The 25,937-nt window shown below is 41.2% G+C and overlaps 1 protein-coding gene across 4 annotated transcripts in view; it reads right to left on the bottom strand.

Moving 5' to 3' along the window:
* Positions 1–25,623, bottom strand: part of SCAMP1 (secretory carrier membrane protein 1) — a 149,688-nt gene extending 124,065 nt beyond the window's left edge. For 2 of the 4 annotated variants that reach the window (XM_069595366.1, XM_070292485.1), the window contains exon 1: positions 24,329–25,623. In XM_069595366.1, the coding sequence (XP_069451467.1) occupies positions 24,329–24,532 (204 nt within the window). In that variant the 5' untranslated portion in view covers positions 24,533–25,623. The remainder of the gene's footprint in view (positions 1–24,328) is intronic. The other 2 variants (XM_069595367.1, XM_069595368.1) reach the window with 2 other exon arrangements.
* Between the last annotated feature and the right edge of the window lie 314 nt (positions 25,624–25,937).

The following is a 25,937-nucleotide window of genomic DNA, read 5'->3' as shown; positions in this document are numbered from 1 at the left end:
CTGGGTCAGGAAGATCCCCTGGAGAAGGAAATGGCAACCCACTCCAGTGTTCTTGCCTGGAGAATCCCATGGATGGGGGAGCCTGGTGGGCTGCAGTCCACAGGGTTGCAAAGAGTCGGACACAACTGAATGACTTCACTTCACTTCTTCATAGTACATTAATTATATCTTAAAGTTGTTTTTAAAAAGATAATCAGTTGTAACATTTCTTGGAAGAAACGTCGCCAACCAGCTATAGATCCACATGCAGGGCTTTCCTGGTGGTCTAGTGGTTAAAAATCCACCGAGCAATGCAGGGGACATGGGTTCAATCCCTGGTCCGGGAAGATCCCACAAGCTGTGGGGCAATCAAGCCCTTGCACCATAACTACTGAGTCCACACACTGCAACTACTGAAGCCCACATGTCCTAGGGCCCGTTCTCAGCATCACAAGAGATGCCACTGAAATGAGAGGCCACGTACCACAATGAAGAGAAGCTCCAGATCACTGCAACTAGACAATGCACACATGGCAAAGAAGACCCACCACGGCCATAAATAAGAAACAAGCCTTTTTTAAAAAACCCACGTCTTCAAAATCTAAATACCAAATCACTCAGCACCCTTATTAACTACAGAACACTCATTAGGAAAGAAGTGAAAAAGAGACTGAGAGAAGATCTGGCTCTCAGAGACTACAATGATACCAGAGTTTGCGTACTTACAAACTGGATACTTTATTTTAGCATCCTACTCTTTGGAATCATGAAAATTTCTTATGAAATTTGAGCAACTGGGTAGCTAAAAGAGCTAGATGCCCATCAAAAATGCACTGAAGTATACAGACATAAAAAGAAAAAGGACAATGGCAAAAAACAGGAAAATATTTGATCATATTTGTTCAACTGACTTGTGGGCTCAAATGACTACTAATGAATGAGCCACTGAACTGATATCCTAAGGATGGGATGACATCCCTTATTTTCAATAAACTCTCAAGAGATTTTTGAACCAAAAAAAGTTTGTTTTGTCATATATACTGGTTCTGCACCAAGATTAATGAGTTTTCTGTCATTCATATTAAATACTGAAATAGCAACACAATTACCACTAAATGTGGCCAGCAAATACCCACAAACAAATTTTTAAATGTCTTAGTAGTTTGGTCATATTACAGGCAGTCTTTGAGAAGGAAATGGCAACCTACTCCAGTATTCTTGCCTGGAGATTCCCATGGACAGAGGAAGCTGGTGGGCTACAGTCCGTGGCGTCCATGGGGTCACACAGTCAGACACAACTTAGCAACTGAGCACACACACATAGGCAGTCAACTTTCAAATGTAGCTTTTCCACCTCAAATATATGTTGTAAGGAACATTTTCTTAAGAAATGAATTCTGGCTAAATAAATAACCTACTCTTGCTAACTTAGTGGTTAGGCTCTTCAGACCAGCAAATCCAAATCTACAACAATATATCCACGGGGAGAAAATGTTCAGCATTCCAACTGTTACACCAGAGATTCATCCTGCCAGCTTCCCACGACTTCAAAAGGTAATCATAAGCACAACTTTAGAAACTATTTAGCCTCCAATATAATTAAAAAAAAAATTAGATAGCCTTTTTAAAAATCAACATTAAACAACCAAGTTTACAGCTTTTCACCATTTAAACAAAGTTTGCACCACAAGGTAATTTGTCATAAAAATAAAATGAACTCTCATTATTATTCTCAGGTCAAGTTGTGATATATAATAGCTTCTAAAATTCCCATGCTTTGTAAGACAACCAGTAATTTCTATGTTTTGTTTTTGTTGCTATTTCTGTTAATACCAAAAGTTTCAGTTCAGTTCAGTCGCTCGTGTCCAACTCTTTGCGACCCCATGAATCTCAGCACGCCAGGCCTCCCTGTCCATCACCAACTCCCAGAGTTCACTCAAACTCATGTCCATTGAGTCGGTGATGCCATCCAGCCATCTCAGCCTCTGTCGTCCCCTTCTCCTCCTGCCCCCAATCCCTCCCAGCATCACAGTCTTTTCCAATGAGTCAACTCTTCGCATGAGGTGGCCAAAGTACTGGAGTTTCAGCTTTAGCATCATTCCTTCCAAAGAACAGCCAGGGCTGATCTCCTTCAGAATGGACTGGTTGGATCTCCTTTCAGTCCAAGGGACACTCAAGAGTCTTCTCCAACAAAAGTTTTAAAGTTAATAAAAATTAGAGTCTGCCTTAGAAAATATAGGCAATTTAGGGATAAAATAAAGGAGAAGAATAAATAATCACATGTTGCAACCAAAGAGAAATTTGCACCATTATTTATTTCCTTTATCTGCTATTTTAAGAGCTTCTTATCTTTGTCTTAATTCAAAAGCAAAATCCTGTAACTATAAGAAGTGTAAAAAAAAAAAAATCAAGTAAATATGGAAAGCAGAAAAATTGAGCAATTTGCCTAAGCTCACCTAGCTAGGAGGTGGACAAGCAAATTTAGGCTGCCTGGCTCCAATGCCACCCTTTTACCTACTCCCCTGGACCACCTCTGTAGGTTTCACTAACTCTTTCCTCTAAGCCCCCAGCACTGGGGTAAGAACACATAAATATTTGCCTGCAATACATACAGTTCATGGAACATTTTCTTATGAACTCAACTCTAAATGGTGGTTAAGCTCCCCTGAGATTCAAATATAAACATTTCCATACTTTTTTTTAATCAAGTAGAGAAAGCATGTAACACTTTTTTGAAGTTTAGGAAATACATTAATTACACTTTTATAATATGCCCCTTACTTGTAAGCAATTCACTAAAGTTTATGACTACTTGAGATGCCAAAAATTAGGCATGGGCCATAAATAAAACCACAAGACTGGCTAAATCAAGCTAAAACAAGCATAAACTACTTTGGGAAAATAGTAAAATTACGCTAGTAAATTTACACAAGTATGCCAGCCCCAGCCATGACTGGCCCGTATTCTTGATCTTCTTTTCCTATCACCTACCACCTCCCACATATATCCCACATCACTATATGAGAATTCTAACCACCACTGGAGGATTCTTGCAGACAAAATGACTGCCAGCAGCATATACACAACTCTATCTTTGCTTATTTCTCTTGAACAAAGAAACATCCAATACTTGTTGAGTATATACTGTTCGTATGATATGCACTGTTCTGTTTGATAAGCAAAAATCGTTAACAGCTACATATACTGAATTATTGCTTTCAAATGTCTAATTTACTTTTCTTCAATTAACAATCAAGTTAAAATGATCAATATATACCTATCACAAATCCTTTCTTCCTAGTTTGATCTCAACAAAAGTCAGTGTTTGATCTCAGCAATACTCAAAATGCACAACATGTTTATAATTTACACTTATTCCTTGCTTTATTCTTTTAAGAGGTTCTAACAGTTTTGCTGATACAAAAAACATTTCAGTAATTCATCTGTACTCTAACAGAAGTCTCTTATAAAGAAAAAAATGTATCAAGTTGGTAATATTGATATAGTCATAATTACATTCTAAAAATAAGTGTAAAACTCATTATTATACTTTTTTTAAGTTTTGAAACAAGCAGAGATTAGAAACAGTTGTAACACTAGTTCTATTGATTTGGGAAGATTAGCAAGCTAATAGATAGATACACACACACACACACACACATACACACACACTCACTCTAGGGACTTCAGCAGGTTCTTGGAGCCATTCTGCATGAAATATGAAGGGCTTTTTAACAAAAATACTTCTTTTGCAAAAACATAGACTATGAATAAAGTTTTACAACAAGGGTGACAAGATCATTCAAAGGGGAAAGAACAGCCTGTTCAACAAATGATGTTGGAACAACTGGATATCCACATTCAAAACAACGAAGTTGGACCTTACTTCACACCCAACACAAAAATTAACACAAAATCAATCATAAAGCTAAACGTAAGAGCTAAAACTATAAAACTTCTTGAAGAAAACTGGGATAAATGTTCACGACCTGAGGTCTGACAAAGGACTCTTAGATACAATATCAAAGCAAAGAATCTAAATATAGATAATTTGGGGGGACGGTCCTAAGATGGCAGAGGAATAGGTCGGGGAGACCACTTTCTCCCCTACAAATTCATCAAAGAACATTTAAACGCTGAGTAAATTCCACAAAACAACTTCTGAACGCCAGCAGAGGACACAGGGACCCAGAAAAGCAACCCACTGTCTTCGAAAGGAGGTAGGGAAAATATAAAAGACCAAAAAAGAGACCAAAGAGGTAGGGAGGGAGCTCCGTCCCGGGAAGGGAGTCTTAAAAAGAGAAGTTTCCAAACACCAGGAAACACTCTCACTGCCGAGTCTGTGGCGAGCCTTGGAAGCACAGAGGGCAACATAACAGGGAGGAAAAATAATTAAAATCCACAGATTATGAGCCCAATGGTAACTCCTCCAGCAGAGAAGCAGCGCAGACGCCTGCATCCGCCACTAGCAAGCGGGGGCTGGGCAGGGAGGCTCGGGCTGCATTGCTTAGAGTAAGGATCTGGCCTGAATGTCCCAAGGGCAATCTGAGCGAACTAACTTGGGCTAGCAAACCACACTGTGAAATAGCTACCACGGGAAAAGCCCAAAGACACTGCAAGGCCCACGCACAGAACAAAGGACTGAACAGAACTAGCCGGCTGCAGACCATCCCCCTCCGGTGACAGGCAGCCAGCACCAGAAGGGGGCAACTGCAGCCCCAGAGAGACATTATCTACCAAACTGCAAGCAGGCATCTTTGCTAAGAATTCTTGGGGTTCTGGACAGTCAACATCTGCCTGAGAAGGTGTGCCGGTTGTACACCCAGAAAACCACGCGGCAGGGACGGGGGAAGCGATAAGTCACAGCAACCGCGCTCGCCAAACACCTCATCACCTGAGCTGCTCGGACCTGGGAAGGGCACGAAACGCAGGCCCAACCGAGTCTGCGCCTCTGAGGACTTCCCGAGTGCCTGAACCTGAGTGGCTTAGACCTGGGAGGTGCATGCAGCCCAGGGCTGGCCTCAGACGGTTCCCGGAGGAGCAACCTGGAGCCTGAGCGGTGTGGGTAGGAAGGGTACACGCGCTGTGAGCGGGGGCAGGCCCAGTGTGGCTGAGGCACTGCGAGCACATGCCAGTGCTATTTGTTTGCAGCGTCCCTCCCTCCCCACAGTGGGACTGAACACGTGAGCCTAAAAAAAGTGTCCACCACCACCCCCTTTGTGTCAGTCAGGGCAGAAATCAGTCACTGAAGAGACCAGTAAACAGAAGAAGCTAAAACAGAGGGAACTGCCTTGGAAGTGGCAGGTGCAATAGATTAAAACCCTGTCGTTAGTACCAACAGCATAGAAAGAGGCCTACAGATCTTGAGAAATATAAGCCGGACCAAGGAACTATCTGAAAATGAACTGACCCCACAATACCCACAACACCACCAGAGAAAGTCCTAGATATATTTTTACTATCTTTATGATCATTCTTTTTAAATTTTTAAAAAATTTTAAGTCCTCTATTACTCCTTTAATTTTCACTTTTATAACCTACTATTACTTTGCAAAAAAAAAAAAGACCCTATTTTTTAAAGCAAACTTCATATATATATGTTTAATAATTTTTGTGACTTTGGTTTTTTTTCTCTTTCTTTTTTTCCTTCTTTTCTTTAATATTGTATTTCTGAAATTCCGAACTCTACTCTAGATTTTAACCTTTGCTTTTTGGCATTTGTTATCAATTTTGTACCTTTAAGAACCCAATCTTTAGTACCCATTTTTACTTGGGAGTGAGATTACTGGCTTGACTGCTCTCTCCCCCTTTGGACTCTCCTTTTTCTCCAGCAGATCGCCTGTGTCTCCTCCCTATCCCCTCTCTTCTCTACCCAACTCTGAATTTCTGTGTTCCACACAGTGGAGAACACTTAGGGAACTGATTACTGGCTGGATCTGTCTCTCTCCTTTTGATTCCCCCCTTTTATGCTCCTGGCCACCTCTATCGCCTTCCTCCCTCTTCTCTGTATAACTCCGTGAACATCTCTGAGCAGTCCAGTTGTGAAGTGCACATAAGGAAGCAATTACTGGCTAGCTTGCTTTCTCCTCTACTGATTCCACCTCATCTCATTCGGGTCAACTCTAACTCCCTCCTCCCTCTTCTCTTCTCCATGTAACTCTGTGAACCTCTCTGGTGTCCCTCACTGTGGAGAAACTTTTTCATCTTTAACCTAGATGTTTTATCAACGGTGCTGTATAGATGGAGATGTCTTGAGACTACCGTAAAAATAAGACTGAAAACCAGAGGCAGGAGGCTTAAAACACTGAGAACACCAGAGAACTCCTGAATCCAGGGAACATTAATTGACAGGAGCTCATCAAACACCTCCATACCTACACTGAAACCAAGCACCACCCAAGGGCCAACAAGTTCCAGAGCAAGACATACCACACAAATTCTCCAGCAACACAGGAACACAGCCCTGAGCTCCAAAATACAGGCTGCCCAAAGTTACTCCAAAACCACTGACATCTCGTAACTCATTACTGGACACTTTATTGCACTCCAGAGAGAAGAAATCCAGCTCCACCCAACAGAACACCAACACAAGCTTCCCTAACCAAGAAACTTTGACAAGCCACCTGTACAACCCCACCCACAGCAAGGAAACTCCACAATAAAGAGAACTCCACAAACCGCCAGAATACAGAAAGGACACCCCAAACTCAGCAATATAAACAAGATAAAGAGACAGAGGAATACCCAGCAGGTAAAGGAACAGGATAAATGACCACAAATGACCACCAAACCAAACAAAAGAGGAAGAGATCGGGAATCTACCTGAGAAAGAATTCCAAATAATGATAGTGAAAATTATCCAAAATCTTCACATCAAAATGGAATCACAGATAAATACCCTGGAGACAAGAATTGAGAAGATGCAAGAAAGGTTTAACAAGGACCTAGAAGAAATAAAAAGGAGTCAATATATAATGAATAATGCAATAGATGAGATCAGAAACACTCTGGAGACAACAAATAGTAGAATAACAGAGGCAGAAGATAGGATTAGTAAATTAGAAGACAGAATGGTAGAAATAAATGAATCAGAGAGGAAACAAGAAAAACGAATTAAAAGAAATGAGGACAATCTCAGAGACCTCCAGGACAGTGTTAAATGCCCCAACATTCAAATCATAGGAGTCCCAGAAGAAGAAGACAAAAAGAAAGACCATGAGAAAATACTTGAGGAGATAATAGTTGAAAACTTCCCTAAAATGGGGAAGGAAATAATCACCCAAGTCCAAGAAACCCAGAGAGTCCCAAACAGGATAAACCCAAGGCGAAACACCCCAAGACACATATTAATCAAATTAACAAGATCAAACACAAAGAGCAAATATTAAAAGCAGCAAGGGAAAAACAACAAATAACACACAAGGGGATTCCCATAAGGATAACAGCTGATCTTTCAATAGAAACTCTTCAAGCCAGGAGGAAATGGCAAGACATACTTAAAGTGATGAAAGAAAATAACCTACAGCCCAGATCACTGTACCCAGCAAGGATCTCATTCAAATACGAAGGAGAAATCAAAAGCTTTACAGACAAGCAAAAGCTGAGAGAATTCACCACCACCAAACCAGCCCTCCAACAAATGCTAAAGGATATTCTCTAGACAGGAAACACAAAAAGGGTGTATAAACTCAAACCCAAAACAATAAAGTAAATGGCAACAGGATCATCCTTATCAATAATTACCTTAAACGTAAATGGGTTGAATGCCCCAACCAAAAGACAAAGACTGGCTGAACGGATACAAAACAAGACCCCTATATATGCTGTCTACAAGAGACCCACCTCAAAACAGGTGACACACACAGACTGAAAGTGAAGGGCTGTCAAAAGATTTTCCATGCAAATAGAGACCAAAAGAAAGCAGGAGTAGCAATACTCATATCAGATAAAATAGACTTTAAAACAAAGGCTGTGAAAAGAGACAAAGAAGGACACTACATAATGATCAAAGGATTAATCCAAGAAGAAAATATAACAATTATAAATATATATGCACCCAACATAGGAGCACCACAATATGTAAGACAAATGCTAACAAGTATGAAAGGGGAAATTAATAATAACACAATAATAGTGGGAGACTTTAAATACCCTACTCACACCTATGGACAAATCAACTAAACAGAAATTAACAAGGAAACACAAACTTTAAACGATACAATAGACCAGTTATACCTAATTGATATCTATAGGACATTTCACCCCAAAACAATTAATTTCACCTTTTTCTCAAGCGCACATGGAACCTTCTCCAGGATAGATCACATCCTGGGCCATAAATCTAGCCTTGGTAAATTCAAAAAAATTGAAATCATTCCAAGCATCTTTTCTGACCACAATGCAGTAAGATTAGATCTCAATTACAGGAGAAAAACTATTAAAAATGCCAACATATGGAGGCTGAACAACACATTTCTGAATAACCAACAAATCACAGAAGAAATAAAAAAAGAAATCGAAATATGCATAGAAATGAATGAAAATGAAAACACAACAACCCCAAACCTGTGGGACACTGTAAAAGCAGTGCTAAGAGGAAAGTTCATAGCAATACAGGCATACCTCAAGAAACAAGGAAAAAGGTCAAATAAATAACCTAACTCGGCACCTAAAGCAACTAGAAAAGGAAGAAATGGAGAACCCCAGGGTTAGTAGAAGGAAAGAAATCTTAAAAATTGGGGCAGAAATAAATACAAAAGAAACAAAAGAGACCACAAAGCCAAAAGCTGGTTCTTTGAAAAGATAAATAAAATTAATAAACCATTAGCCAGACTCATCAAAAAACAAAGGGAGAAAAACCAAATCAATAAAATTAGAAATGAAAATGCAGAGATCACAACAGACAACACAGAAATACAAAGGATCATAAGAGACTACTATCAGCAATTATATGCCAATAAAATGGACAACGTGGAAGAAATGGACAAATTCTTAGAAAAGTACAACTTTCCAAAACTGAACCAGGAAGAAATAGAAAATCTTAACAGACCCATCACAAGCACGGAAATTGAAACTGTAATCAGAAATCTTCCAGCAAACAAAAGCTCAGGTCCAGACAGCTTCACAGCTGAATTCTACCAAAAATTTCGAGAAGAGCTAACACCTATCCTACTCAAACTCTTCCAGAAAATTGCAGAGGAAGGTAAACTTCCAAACTCATTCTATGAGGCCACCATCACCCTAATACCAAAACCTGACAAAGATGCCACAAAAAAAGAAAACTACAGGCCAATATCACTGATGAACATGGATGCCAAAATCCTCAACAAAATTCTAGCAATCAGAATCCAACAACACATTAAAAAGATCATACACCATGACCAAGTGGGCTTTATCCCAGGGATGCAAGGATTCTTCAATATCCACAAATCAATCAATGTAATACACCACATTAACAAAATTGAAAAATAAAAGCCATATGATTATCTCAATAGATGCAGAGAAGGCCTTTGACAAAATTCAATATCCATTTATGATAAAAACTCTCCAGAGAGCAGGAATAGAAGGAACATACCTCAACATAATAAAAGCTATATATGACAAACCCACAGCAAACATTATCCTCAATGGTGAAAAATTGAAAGCATTTCCCCTAAAGTCAGGAATAAGACAAGGGTGCCCACTTTCACCGCTACTATTCAACATAGTTCTGGAAGTTTTGGCCACAGCAATCAGAGCAGAAAAAGAAATAAAAGGAATCCAAACTGGAAAAGAAGAAGTAAAACTCTCACTGTTTGCAGATGACATGATCCTCTACATAGAAAACCCTAAAGACTCCACCAGAAAATTACTAGAGCTACTCAATGAATATAGTAAAGTTGCAGGATATAAAATCAACATTCAGAAATCCCTTGCATTCCTATACACTAATAATGAGAAAGTAGAAAAAGAAATTAAGGAAACAATTCCATTCACCATTGCAATGAAAATAATAAAATACTTAGGAATATATCTACCTAAAGAAACAAAAGACCTATATATAGAAAACTAGAAAACACTGGTGAAAGAAATCAAAGAGGACACTAATAGATGGAGAAATATACCATGTTCAGGGATCAGAAGAATCAATATAGTGAAAATGAGTATACTACCCAAAGCAATTTATAGATTCAGTGCAATCCCTATCAAGCTACCAATGGTATTTTTCACAGAGCTAGAACAAATAATTTCACGATTTGTATGGAAATACAAAAAACCTTGAATAGCCAAAGCAATCTTGAGAAAGAAGAATGGACCTGGAGGAATCAACCTGCCTGACTTCAGGCTCTACTACGAAGCCACAGTCATCAAGACAGTATGGTAGTGGCACAAAGACAGAAATATAGATCAATGGAACAAAATAGAAAGCCCAGAGATAAATCCACACACCTACGGACACCGTATCTTCGACAAAGGAGGCAAGAATATACAATGGATTAAAGACAATGTCTTTAACAAGTGGTGCTGGGAAAACTGGTCAACCACTTGTAAAAGAATGAAACTAGAACACTTTCTAACACCACACACAAAAATACACTCAAAATGGATTAAAGATCTAAATGTAAGACCAGAAACTATAAAACTCCTAGAGAACATAGGCAAAACACTCTCCAACATACATCACAGCAGGATCCTCCATGACCCACCTCCCAGAATATTGGAAATAAAAGCAAAAATAAACAAATGGGATCTAATTAAAATTAAAAGCTTCCACACAACAAAGGAAACTATAAGCAAGGTGAAAAGACAGCCTTTGGAATGGGAGAAAATAATAGCAAATGAAGCAACTAACAAACAACTAATCTCAAAAATATACAAGCAACTCCTGCAGCTCAATTCCAGAAAAATAAATGACCCAGTCAAAAAATGGGCTAAAGAACTAAATAGACATTTCCCCAAAGAAGACATACGGATGGCTAACAAACACATGAGAAGATGCTCAACATCACTCATTATCAGAGAAATGCAAATCAAGACCACAATGAGGTACCATTTCACACCAGTCTGAATGGCTGCGATCCAGAAGTTTACAGCAATAAATGCTGGAGAGGGTGTGGAGAAAAGGGAACCCTCTTACACTGTTGGTGGGAATGCGAACTAGTACAACCACTATGCAAAACAGTGTGGAGATTACTTAAAAAACTGGAAATAGAACTGCCTTATGACCCAGCAATCCCACTGCTGGGCGTACACACCGAGGAAACCAGAATTGAAAGAGACACGTGCACCCTAATGTTCATCGCAGCACTTTTTATAATAGCCAAGACATGGAAGCAACCTAGATGGCATCAGCAGATGAATGGATAAGAAAGCTGTGGTACATATACACAATGGAGTATTACTCAGCCATTAAAAAGAATGCATTTGAATCAGTTCTAATGAGGTGGATGAAACTGGAGCCTATTATACAGAGTGAAGTAAGCCAGAAAGAAAAATACCAATACAGTATACTAATACTTATATATGTAATCTAGAAAGATGGCAACGATAACCCTGTATGAGAGACAGCAAAAGAGACACAGAGGTATAGAACAGTCTTTTGGACTCTGTGGGAGAGGGAGAGGGTGGGATGACTTGGGATAATGGCATTGAAACATGTATAATATCATGTATGAAATGAATCGCCAGTCCAGGTTTGATGCATGATACTGGATGCTTGGGGCTGGTGCACTGAGACGACCCAGGGGGATGGTACAGGGAGGGAGGAGGGAGCAGGGTTCAGGATGGGGAACACGTGTATACCTGTGGCGGATTCATGTTGATGTATGGCAAAACCAATACAGTATTGTAAAGTAATTAACCTCAAAATAAAATAAATTTATATTTTAAAAGTAATTTAAAAAATAGATATAGATAATTTGGACTTAATCAGAATTTAGAATTTTTGTGCTTCAAAGAACATTAACAAAAAAGTAACCAACAAAATGGGAGAAAACACTTGTAAATCATTTATCTGCATAAAGAACTTAAATCCAGAATATATTTTTTAAAAGTCTCTTACAATTCAATGAAAGACAACCAAATTTTGAAATAGGCAAAGGATATGAACAGACATTTCTCCAAAGATAATATACAAATGGCCGATAAGCACATAAAAATACATTCAACATCATATGACAACATGCAAGCCAAAACCAAAATGAGATTCTTCACATTCACTAGGATGGCTAGAATTATTAACAGGTAACAAGCGTTGATTAGGACGTAGGGAAAGTGGAATCCTCATACACTGCAGGCAGGAATATATACGAAATGGTGCAGCCACTTTGAAAAACTGTCTGGCTATTCCTCAAAGGATTCAATATATTTACCACAAGCCCCAGAGATTCTACTCCCAGGTATACACTCAAGAAAATTAATACAAATGTTCAAACAAAAACTTGTACATGGATGTTTATAGCAGCATTATTCATAATACTCAAAAGGTAGAAACAACTCAAATATCCATCAGCTATGAACTGGCATTACTAATTCATACAAGCACCCAAATCCAAACACCAGAAAGATTACTGGATTGCTCTCTGCACACGTTTATGAGGACTTCTTGTGGCATTTCTTGCACGGGGAAAGGGATTTGGTACAAAGTCAAATCCAGCCAACCTCCACATTGTCTTTTATGTTCCACACCTATGAAACATTGGGAAATTTCCTTCTTGTGATTTAAAAACACCTCATAGTGTCTGAATTTTCATTACCACCAAAAACTGAGTACAACTTTAACTGTATCATGACAACCTATATTCTATCATTTACATCTGTATTCAGTCTAGATACAGGCTTAATTCAATCATGATTTTGGTTAGAAGATGTTACTTTGCATTTACCTGAAAGCAATTCTGCTTGAAAGAAACGGACTCTGCATACAAAGAAAGATTCCATGTTTCACAAAGGCTGGAATTCTTCAAAACACGGCAATATCTCTTGTAGTTCAAGAGCAGCTCTAATAAGGACTGGGGTTCTAGAAAATTACCTCAGAAGCCATGGTCATATGATTCCTACTCCGATGCTTCATGATTAAGATAATTTGGCTCTCTTCTCATGTCTTTCCATAGTTATCCCCACTACTTTATTGCTGTAACTTTTTCTCTGTGCTCTCAGTTCATGTTCTTAAGAGAAAAAGCTCAGTTAACTATCACTGTTCTTGCTGGGGCAAAATCTTTAGACCAAGAGCTCTTATCTGTTCCTGATCAGCCCAAAAACCTGCTTCTGCTGAGCCTTTGATAAGATCAGTCAGCTAGAGCCAGCATGGCAAGCATCATGCAATAAAGGAGATGACCGCCTCGGGGGAAGCAGTCACTTCAGGCTGCTCCCTCGGTAGATGCTGGGACACAGAGCATAATAACATCCTAGAACATAAACCCTCTTCTCTGAGATGACCAGACTCAAGTCCAATATCCAATATATTAAAACATGAAAGAATTTATGCATTCACAAATGGTCCATAAGTGTATAAAAATGTAACAGAGACTTTTAAAATGAGGGGGGAAAAAAAAAACTTGAAACACGAAAATCTCTGCCTTAGCACCTGTGATAAGTCGTTCAAATTCTGCAAGAATTCCTTCAAGTGCTCAGGAACTCCATACCTAAAAAGCATTGTCAGACTATTCTAATACATTTTTTTTTTTACATCTTTCAGTTCAGTTCAGTTCAGTTGCTCAGTTGTGTCCGCCTCTTTGCGACCCCATGAATCCCAGCACACCAGGCCTCCCTGTCCTTCACCAACACCCGGAGTTCACTCAGACTCACGTCCATCAAGTCAGTGATGCCATCCAGCCATCTCAGCCTCTGTCGTCCCCTTCTCCTCCTGCCCCCAATCCCTCCCAGCATCACAGTCTTTTCCAATGAGTCAACTCTTCGCATGAGGTGGCCAAAGTACTGGAGTTTCAGCTTTAGCATCATTCCTTCCAAAGAACACCCAGGGCTGATCTCCTTCAGAATGGACTGGTTGGATCTCCTTGCAGTCCAAAGGACCCTCAAGAGTCTTTTCCAACACCACAGTTCAGAAGCATCAATTCTTTGGTGCTCAACCTTCTTCACAGTCCAACTCTCACATCCATACATGACTACTGGAAAAACCATAGCCTTGACTAGATGGACCTTAGTCGGCAAAGTAATGTCTCTGCTTTTGAATATGCTATCTAGGTTGGTCATAACTTTTCTTCCAAGGAGTAAGCGTCTTTTAATTTCATGGCTGCAATCACCATCTGCAGTGATTTTGGAGCCCAAAAAAATAAAGTCTGACACTGTTTCCACTGTTTCCTCATCTATTTCCCAAGGAGTGATGGGACGGGATGCCATGATCTTCGTTTTCTGAATGTTGAGCTTTAAGCCAACTTTTTCACTCTCCTCTTTCACTTTCATCAAGAAGCTTTTTCATTCCTCTTCACTTTCTGCCATAAGGGTGGTGCCATCTGCATATCTAAGGTTATTGATATTTCTCCCGGCAATCTTGATTCCAGCTTGTGTTTCTTCCAGCCCAGCGTTTCTCATGATGTACTCTGCATATAAGTTAAATAAGCAGGGTGACAATATACAGCCTTGACGTACTCCTTTTCCTATTTGGAACCAGTCTGTTGTTCTATGTCCAGTTCTAACTGTTGCTTTCTGACCTGCATACAGATTTCTCAAGAGGCAGGTCAGGTGGTCTGTTATTCCCATCTCTCTCAGAATTTTCCACAATTTATTGTGATCCACACAGTCAAAGGCTTTGCCATAGTCAATAAAGCAGAAATAGATGTTTTTCTGGAACTCTCTTGCTTTTTCCATGATCCAGCAGATGTTGGCAATTTGATCTCTGGTTCCTCTGCCTTTTCTAAATCCAGCTTGAACATCAGAAGTTCACGGTTCATATATTGTTGAAGCCTGGCTTGGAGAATTTTGAGCATTACTTTACTAGCGTGTGAGATGAGTGCAATTGTTTGGTAGTTTGAGCATTCTTTAGGTTAGGACTAAATCTATTTTCACATAAACTCTGGCATTTGGCCTTTTTTCTGAAGCAAGAACAAATTTATTCACTCAACCAACTAAGAATCCTTCAAGTGTCTATATATCGCAAATTTCCCTTTAGCCTTCTGTAGACTAACCCCATTGAATAAACTTACATTATCCTTCCAAGGACTTGATTCCAGACGCATGATCATTCTGACTTCCTCCTAGGCACAACCTATCTTGCTCAACCACTCTTTAAATATGTACTTGAAACTGAAAGCAATACTCATTGGATGGACAAAAACAGAACACTGTAGGCTCACTTTTAAGAACTGGTAACTAACTACATTAATCCAATATATGTCGGGAGCCGCATCAGGCATTACTGACAAAACGGAGGCACGGCCCCAACCCCCTCTCTTTGTCCCACAGGCACGGACCCAGGATGAAGGAGTTGTGATTCCACAAGGAGTTAGTCCTTGTGATTCTGACTTGTTTTTTCCTTTCCTCAGCTGAGCTGACTGAAAAGGAATATTAAGGTGCTTATTTTTCTTGAGAGGAGCATGAGAAGGCACAAAGCCTTCTGCAGCTGTGCTCAGAAAATAATTCATAAAGTTAGTCATTGACATTTGTTCAAGGACTTTTACAAAAGAGGGTTCCAGGATGAGCACATAGGCCGCAGCTTGAGGCCACGGGAGGGATTGCTATCTGAAGCCTATTTATGAGGAAAATGTTTATGGCAAAGGAGTTTACTCAATTTAAAGCTCAGAAATAATTAAAATAGTTAGAACTTGAAGATTTAAGGAATGTTGTAATGTTAGCATATTTTACTATAGCTTATAGAGGTTAGGAATTTTAGAGATACTACAGCTAGAATCCTTTTTAAGAGAGAGTGAGCTCAGGATGTTAGGGGCAAACAGGATTTGGAAAGATAAGAAATAAACTGAGGAATGTAGCATGAGTTACAATGTAATCACAAGTTAACTATAGTACACATAGGAAGTAAATAGTAGATGGTAAAGCTGATTCCCAGAGATTCGCTGAAGCAGGAACTCTGTTTGAAGAGCAACAATGATTTATGAATATAATAAATCTGGGTGAGGGGGAACTGAAAATGTCAAAGTGAAGTCACTCAGTCGTGTCTGACTCTTTGCGACCCCATGGACTGTAGAGGCTCCTCCGTCCATGGGATTCTCCAGGCAAGAGTGCTGGAGTGGATTGCCATTTCCTTCTTCAGGGGATCTTCCCGACCGAGGAATTGAACCCGGGTCTCCCGCATTGCAGGCAGACGCTTTACCATCTGAGCCACCAATGAAGCCCTCTGACCTAATGCTTTTGTAAAAGTATACAAGAAAATCTTAAAGTTGAAATAAATAGGCAGTCCAGGAAAACTGAGAGGCTGTCTCGTTACTCGCCGACACGGTTCCTCCCTTCAGGTTGAACCCCTGGCTGCTGGAGCTGGACTCTGGCAAATACATATTTTTCAAGAACCACTTAACACTGTGATTCATATTAAGAAAATACCCAGTAAATTTCCTGGATCTTCATTCAACACTACTAAAACATTAAATACACTCCAAAAGACCTTTTGGTGGGAGGCAACATCAGCAGAAGAACAGTTTATATTTAAAAATTCTCACAATCACATTTTCTGTTACAACTATTGTTAAAAGCAAGGACCAAAATATTATAAAACACTAGTTTCGTCATTTAGTTATTGTGAGAGATGCCCCACCCACCCTAACAGCCTGAAAGCTTTCACTGGCCGTAGGAGACACTCAATCTAGATAAAAGGTTTCCACATATCTTTAGAGTATTGATCATAGCACCCTGACACTCTACCCTAAATAAAGAAGACTGTCTCAAAAAAGAATTATGGATGTGTTTTACAGGATAGTTTGAATCTGCATAAGATGAACAAGAGACTAGATCTGATATACAGAGTGCCTGAAGAACTATCACCAGAGGTTGGTAAAACTGTACAGCAGACAGTAATCAAAACCATTCCCAAGAAAAACCAATGAAAAAGGCAAACTGGTTGTCTGAGGAGGACTTACAAATAGTTGAGAAAAGAAGAGAAGTTAGAGGCAAAGGAGAAAAGAAAAGATATACCTATCTGAATGCAGAGTTCCAAAGAATAGCAAGGAGAGATAAGAAAGACTTCCTAAGTCAACAATGAAAAGAAATATAGGAAAACAATAGAATGGGAAAGACAAGCGATCTCTTTAAGAAAATAAGAGATACCAAGGGAACATTTTATGTAAATATGTGCACAATAAAGAACAGAAACAGTAGGGACCTAACAAAAGCAGAAGATATTAAGAAGGGGTGACAAGAATACACAGAAGAACTATATAAAAAAGATCTTCATGACCCAAATAACCACGATGGTGTGATCACTCACCTAGAGCCAGACATCCTGGAGTGTGAAGTTAAGGGGGCCTTAGGAAGCACTTCCCTGGTGGCTCAGATGGTAAAGCATCTGTCTACAATGTGGGAGACCCTGGTTTGATCCCTGGGTTAGGAAGATTCCCTGGAGAAGGAAATGGCAATCCACTCCAGGACTATTGCCTGGAAAATCCCACAGACAGAGGAGCCTGGTAGTCTACAGCCCATGGGGTCGCAAAGAGTCGCACACGACTGAGTGACTTCACTTCACTTCTTAGGAAGCATTATTACCAACAAAGCTAGTGGAGGTGATAGAATTCCAACTGAGCTATTTCAAATCCTCAAAGATAATGCTGTGAAAGTGCTGCACTCAATATGCCAGCAAATTTGGAAAACTCAACAGTAGCCACAGGACTGAAAAAGGTCAATCCAATCCCAAAGAAAGGTAGTGTCAAAGAATGTTCAAACTTCCGCACAATTGCGCTCATTTCACACACTAGCAAAGTAATGCTCAAAATTCTCCAAGCCAGACTTCAACAGTACATGAACCAAGAAATTCCAGATGTTCAAGGTGGATTTAGAAAAGGCAGAGGAAACAGAGATCAAATTGCCAGCACCCAATGGATCATCAAAAAAGCAAGAGAATTCCAGAAAAACTTGTAATTCTCCTTCTTTGACTTAGACTTTGTGCGGACCACAACAAACTGTGGAAAATTCTTCAAGAGATAGAAATACCAGACCACCTTTTCTGCCTCCTGAGAAATCTGTACGCAGGTCAAGAAGCAACAGTTAAAATCGGATATGGAACAACGAACTGGTTCCAAATTTGGAAAGGAGTATGTCAGGCTGTATATTGTCACCCTGCTTATTTAATTTATATGCAGAGTACATCATGAGAAATGCTGGGCTGGAGAAAGTACAAGCTGAAATCAAGATTGCTGGGAGAAATATCAATAACCTCAGATATGCAGATGACACCACCCTTATGGCAGAAAGTGAAGAGGAACTAAAGAGCCTCTTGATGAAAGTGAAAGAGGAGAGTGAAAAAGCTGACTTAAAAATCAACATTCAAAAAAATAAGATCATGGCATCTGGTCCCATCACTTCATGGGAAATAGATGGGGAAATAATGGAAACAGTGACAGACTTCTTTCTCTTGGGCCCCAAAATCACTTCAGATAGTGACTGCAGCCATGAAATTAAAAGACGCTTGCTCCTTGAAGAAAAGCTATGACCAACCTAGATAGCATATTAAAAAGCAGAGACATTACTTTGCCGACAAAGGTCCATATAGTCAAAGTTATGATTTTTTCGGTAGTCATGTATGGATGTGGGAGTTGGACCATAAAGGAGGCTGAGCACTGAAGAATGGATGCTTTTTAACTGTGGTGCTAGTGAACACTTTTGAAAGTCCCTTAAACTACAAGGAGATCAAATCAGTCCATTCTAAAGGAAATCAATCCTGAATATTCATCAGAAGGACTGATGAAGAAGCTGAAGTTCCAATACTTTTGGCCACCTGATGCAAAGGGCCAACTCATTAGAAAAGACCCTGATGCTGGGAAAGATTGAAGGCAGGAGAAGAAGGGGACAACAGAGGATAAGATGGTTGGATGGCATCACTGACTCAATGGACATGAGTTTGACCAGGCTCCAGGAGATGATGAAGGACACTGAGGCCTGGCATGTTGCAGTCCATGGGGTTGCAGTCACAGAGTTGGACACAACTGAGCAAATGAACAACAAGATGAACAAAATTGTCAACAGAGTTGTACCAGCGTGGACTAAAAGAAACAATTTCAAATTGAAGAGAGTTTTTTGGACTCCTAATTGTCATTGAGAAGGAAGCAGATTGAAAAATACTACTCAGTCACAAATGGATAATTCACAGAAAAGAAGGGCTTCTTAAAGGGTAAAGCCAAAAGCAGAAGAAGATTAAAGATTAGGAAATATTTCCAAGGTAATAGAAATGGGCCCTAATCAAAGAACGTGCATTGCCCCCAAAGCAGGGGACCCCAACTAATGAGCCTAGCTCGATTTTATACTTGCTATTCACACCAGGGGGCTTCAAAGATGGCTCAGTGCTAAAGAATCTGCCTGCTAATGCAGGAGGCACAGGTTGGATCCCTGATAGGGAAGATCCCCTGGAGAAGGCAATGGCAACCCACTCCAGTACTCTTGCCTGGGAAATCCCATGGACAGGAGCCTGGTAGGCTACAGTCCACGGGGTCACAAAGAGTCAGACATGACTGAGCATGCACACACATCTTACCAGAGCCTGCGATGTGCCTCCCACTCCTCCTCCATATGGTGGGAGTTCTACTGATGTTATTCTGTACGTGTCTCACCATTTTACACTGGGTTTATCTTTTCAGTTCCCAGGTCTATATCAAGAGGGACACAGTTCCTTTCATCAAGAAGTGAAGTCTCATCCTCCCAACTCCTTTTTTTAATCTGGACTGTTTTGCGGCTTGTTTTGACTAACAGAATTCTAGCAGAAGTGAAATGACTCAAGAAGCCTTGTGGCTTTCACTCTTTTCCTCTTGAAACACTGCTACTACCATGAAAAGAGGCCAGACTACTCCTAGCAGAGGCCACATGAAAGAGAACCTATTTTGCGCCCACTATAGCCCCAGGTAACCGCAAAGACATACTACCCAACCCTAGCCAAGCTGCCGGATGACTGAAGGCACATGAGTGACTCTAGACAATAACATTTAAAAACAAACTGCCCAGCTGAATCTAACTCAACAAAATACTGAACAAATAAATGTTGTTTTAAGCCACTACATTTTGGGATTACAGGCAATCATCCCTTAGTACAGAAGCAGGGATTGGTTTCAGGAGCCCCTTTGGATACTAAAATCCACAGATGTCAAGTCCCTTATTTAAGCTAGTGTTATGCAGTTGGCCTCCAAATTCAAGGATTTTGCATGTACTGAATATTTGCTACACAGCAATAAATAACTGCTGCTGCTGCTAAGTTGCTTCAGTCGTGTCTGACCCTGTGTGACCCCACAGACTGCAGCCCACCAGGCTCCCCTGTCCCTGGGATTCTCCAGGCAAGAATACTGGAGTGGGTTGCCATTTCCTTCTCCAATGCATGAAAGTGAAGTTGCTCAGTCATGTCCGGCTCTTTAGTGACCCCATGGACTGCAGCCTACCAGGCTCCTCCATCCATGGGATTTTCCAGGCAAGAGTACTGGAGTGGGCTGCCATTGCTTTCTCCATAGATAACTGAGAGAGGTAAATAAAATAATGATGCATCTTTATTTGATGAAATATAATCAGCAGCTCAATGGAAGCTTTTTAAAAAATACCGACCTTAGGAAAACAGTGGAACTCATGTAGTTGACATGAACATAAAATACCATAAACCATAAATTACTACCAATATGTCTCTGATTAATGCTGAAAGATAAAGTTTCCAGTTAGACTACCACAGAAAAATTCCTTAAAGTCCTTTTCTAGTGCGATCCAGTCTTAACATTTTAAATGGATAAAAGTGCTATCCACTTACTTTAAATGACAACAAAATGGGTAACATTCGTGAATTATGGGCCTCTTTTTAAGACAAGGTTTTCGATTTCCAACTTCAAATAAACTCTTAGGATACCACTGGTATTACTGAAACTAAAAAGACAAATAAGAACACTGAATTGTAGGTCGTTTTAAATAGATTATTTCAATAGAGTAGAATTAATTTTTGAGGTTAAAATAAAGTGGACAGTTGCTCAATTTTAATACAGAGATATTTTTATTGGGGAGGAAGCATGTGTAGTGACAAAGCACTAGAATTCAGACAACCTGCGTCTGATCTAGTAGAACGAAGTAAAGCAGATATTTTTGACTTTGATTCCTCAGTCATGACCCACCAAACAGCTTCTAACAGCATTCTAGGAGACTCAAAGGGAATATGAATTTCACAAAATTAATAAGCAAAAATAAAATGGTTAACTATAAATACAGTCCCTTGAATTACTATTAATACTAATTATTATCTAATTAAAGCCACCTTGCTTTGAGTAGTTATAACTCACTAAATGTATGTTCACTTAATCCTATTAACAATCCTATGAAGAAGGTACTATTACTATATTCTACCTAACAGTAAACTAAGGTATAGAGGCTAAGCAACTTTCCAAGGTTTTGCAGCTGGCCTGTCGGAGACAAAGCCAGAATCAAACACAGTGTTTTTGTTTTTAACTCTCTAGCCAAAATTTTTAAATACAACATGAGACCCTCAAGTTCCAGCACCAAACACAACACAACAATTCTGATGTCAGAACTGTAAACAAGCAAGATTATATAGTGCCATCAGCAACAGGGCAAGAGTCAGGTGATCTAAATTCGAATGCCAATTCCGCACTACCCACACATGGATGTACGACAATGGGCAACTTAGCAATTTAGCAGTGGAAATCAAGTAGTTTTAAATCAAGAAGAAATTAGGATGGCTGACAAATGTGAAATACATATATTTTTCAAATATTAACTTTATTTTTGAATACTAAAATATTTCAAATATTGAAAATAAGAACAGGTTTGTAAGGAAAGTTGATGATAAGGTAACACAAAAATGAATCTGGGAATGTTTTATATTTAAGTAGTGAGAGTCACTCAGTCGTGTCCGACTCTCTGTGACCCCATGGACTATACAGCCCATGGAATTCTCCAGACCAGAATACTGGAGTGGGTAGCCTTTCCCTTCTCCAGGGGATCTTCCCAACCCAGGGGTCGAACCCAGGTCTCCCAAATTGCAGGCATATTTTTTACCAGCTGAGGCAAATGCTATTTCAAAAATCAGCATTTACATGAAAGGAAACCAACAGTAGCAAGAAAAAAAGAATATGCTATAAACGTAAACTTTTACTTTGAAAAGAAAAAGGGCAGCTTAAATGGAAAGATAAAAGGTCAGGTACACAATGACGAAACAGTCAACGAAAATAGATAAAGGTGTACTACCAAGTCCCCTTTACGCCTGAATTGATCTATCCTTTGAAGAATTTTATGAACCTAAATGATCATTGTCCTCTGAATGCCTCCACTTATAAAGAACAAGAATGGTTTATAATTTTATGCCACAACGAATGAGTATTTAAAGCTACTTTTGGGTTTAGAATTGCTACAGCAACCTTAAGTACTGCAGAAGAGGAAAGTGTCATGGAAACATTAATGTGACGAAAAAGTAGTCTATACTCACTGCCCTGTGGTGACCTAAATAGGAAGGAAATACAAAAAAGAATATATGTATGCATATAGCTGATTTACTTTGCTACACAGCAGAAACTAACACTGTAAAGCAACTATAGTCCAGTGAAGATTAGTAATTAAAAAAAAGCAGTCTGGGCTAAAAAGGCAATATTGTCTTGCCCTAACAAGAGAATCAGCTACCTAATAAAAGCCAGGAAACGGAACAGAATAATAGAAAATAGCAAAATGGTCAGATGCTAAATAAACAGCATCAATGAATTGTCTGAATAAGGAAGAGCTGACAGGTTCTCTGTGTTATACCTCAAAATATTCTAAAATACCCATTTGGCAAGTTATGAGATGTCACTTCAGAATGCCTATGATTAAACAATAATCTCATTTTCCACAACATGGAATGATGGAATACTAAATACTAATTTCTAGGGGAAAAAAAAAAATTCTCCTCAAAGTACAACCATATTATCTCTAAAACCTGAAAGTTTCAGGCTAGGTGTACAGAATTTTCTTAGGTGATATTAGAGGCAAAGAATAGCTGACTAAGTCCATTCTACATTTCTACAGAGTAAGTCAAACTGTCGATGACAACCAGAATCATTTAGTTAAGATAATCCTCCATGAAATTATCAGGCGATCATCAGGGAAGGAGTGTTTCTCCTTTTCTAGAATTCTTAATAAAACCAGGAGTAAAAAGAAAAGATGTCAACTCAACAAGCCAGAAAAGTGATCCTTGTATGACCACAAATTGTTACTGCTGTATTGATACATATGCAGGAAAATTAAAGAACCAACTTCAAGAAATAGTCAGAAACAAATTACACGTGCTAAACAAATGCGATCACTAAGAAACCTGGAGTGGTACTTTTCAGAAAGATAGTTCCTTTGACGCTGCATTAATTCAGGCGCAGATAATGAACGTCTTACCCACCTTCCTTTACCCTAAGCCAAGCCCTTGGGAAGCTGGGATCTACAAGGCAGACTCCAAGAAGGAAAGAAGCTCACGGTGGAAATGCTATCCTCACAGAGCCCAGAAAACAGCTGACGCCCCAGGAGCTTGGAAAATATCCCGTTTACCTTACTAAGAGCGCTTAGAAAGGAAGACGATCGTCCACGTGCACTATTGTTTTCCAGGTGTGTTTATTTATCTGTAACTTAGGCTTTGATATCAGTACCTCGAACCTCAGGCAAACGGTGGGGAGGAGGAATGGCAGCGCCGCGTGTGGTACCCGTGCGCAACACAAGTTTAGAAAATAAAAACAAAACCCTTTTTAAAAATTACATTGTACTCGGTGCCCTCACCTCTCCTCCACAGCACTGCCATCACCCCCACGCAGCTCCCCGCGGCCGCCGCCTCGGGTCCCTATGACAACCCCTCCCGAGGGCGAGCCCCCTTCTGCTGCGGCGTGCTGGCCCTCGGCCCGGCCCGGCCGCGCCGGCCTGGCAGGTGACAAGCCCACCGGCCTGGCAGGTGACAAGTCCACCTGCTCCGGGCGCTCGCCCGCCCGGCTCCCGGGAGGCGGGCCGGGAACCCCGCAGCCTCGGGAGCCCCCACTCCCGGGCCAGGGCACGACCCTCTCCGGTCGGGGACCGGGGGCAGTCCGGCCGCATGGAGAGCTCGGGAGGTCCCACTCTGACCCCCACACGAGTGACACGGGGGCCGCAGCGGCCCCGCGCCTCGGGCTCCCGGGCTGAGTAGCGGGCGCCGTGGGCGCGAAGGAAACTTGTCGGTTTACACAAACAACGACGCGTCACGGCGGCGGGAGATGCTGGGGACGACGCTCACCTTGAAAGGGTTGTTGAGGTCCGGGTCAGCAAACGGGTTACTGTCGAAGTCCGACATCTCGCGCTCGGCGTCACCCACCCGACCCAGGCGGCGAGAGAGAGACGGGGCGAGGCCGCCGCCCCCTGCGCGCTCACGTCGCCGCCGCCGCCGCGCAGATCCGGGGGCGGTTCGCGAGGCCGCCCGGCAGGCCGCGCCACTGAGCATGCCCGGTGCGGCGGGCCGCCGGCGCCGCGCCGCCTTCGCGGCCCCGGTCCTCCCGGCGGCGTCCCGCGATCCGGGCTTTCGCGGCGGCCTAGTAGCGACGAGGGGCTGGGGGGCGGGGCGCGAGCCGAGGTGCTCGGGGCTAAGCGCCCTGCCGAGGCTCGGCGATTGAATGAGCGGGGCGTCTCTCTGGACAGGGTTGTATTACTGGTTTAAAATCGGCCCCTGAGGCCGAGCGTAACTTAGGGGAGAGGTCGCACGTAGCGGGTAAGAAAAAGATACACTGAGCTCACGTCTCCAGGCTAGAAAGGCAGCTCGGGACGCAGGCTACACACCTCGGGAAGGAGTGGCTACTTCATGGGCGCAGAGGAGCGGGGAACCTGTCTCCAAAGACAACTCCCCGTGACTCCCAGTCCTCGCTGATGAATTTCACACACCCTTGACCCCACCTGGGAATCCCAGCCTTCAGGTTTCTCCGCCCCTGGGTTGCTGCGAAGTTACGGAGACCAGCCTCGATGCCACCGATTTGGACTGGCTCGGCGGAGGTTTGAGGACGAGTCAATACCAGGGTCTGGCCCTTTCTACCATCCTCCAGAATCTGCAAAATGGCTACGTCTCCGGAAATGATCGCTGGGTAGCACAGGTCCAGAGATCAAGGCCTTCAAGTTCATCTACTAGATGACAAACAGATGCTGTCTTTGTTTTCATTCAGACCTTTGGGGGCAAAATATACACCTCTGATTTCCTAGTCACTACCCAACACCAGTGGAGAAGGGCATGGCAACTCGCTCCAGTATTCTTACCTGAAGAATCCCATGGACAGAGGAGCCTTGTGGGCTAGAGTCCACGGGGTCCGAAGCGACTTAGCACGTACGCACACACCCAACACCAGAGATTACAAAAAATGAGTATGATATGAAATTTATTTGTATCATGTGTTGTCTCACCCCTTAATGAAAGGGCATCTCTGCGTTATTCCCTTCTCACCTTCCTTTTGCTCTAACAGCAAAACACTTGGCAGACCAAGCTGGAAAAAGCCAAAATTATTTCACTTGGAAGGAACTAGAGTTGGTTTTCTCGGTCTTCCTGCACTATTCAAAGTCAAGTAGGAAATGGCTTCTCCCCACTGTGAAAATACTAGCTAGTGACAATAAACAAAAAACACATTTGCTGTAATCTCTTTGTTGGGATCCAGGTTGGGATACTCCAGTGTTCTTGCCTGGAGAATCCAAGGGATGGGGGTTCCTGGTGGGCTGCCATCTCTGGGGTTGCAGAGTCGGACACAACTGAAGCGACTTAGCAGCAGCAGCAGCAGCAGGTTGGGATATATGACAAGCTTCTCGACAGCAGACTAGGACTGTCAACTGGTAAGTGACAACAGACCAGAATGATCATGGCAGAACTGCAA

This window comes from Ovis canadensis, chromosome 7 (genome assembly GCF_042477335.2).
Source record: "Ovis canadensis isolate MfBH-ARS-UI-01 breed Bighorn chromosome 7, ARS-UI_OviCan_v2, whole genome shotgun sequence".
Classification (NCBI taxonomy): domain Eukaryota; kingdom Metazoa; phylum Chordata; class Mammalia; order Artiodactyla; family Bovidae; genus Ovis; species Ovis canadensis.
This window is presented reverse-complemented; position numbering and strand designations above follow the sequence as displayed.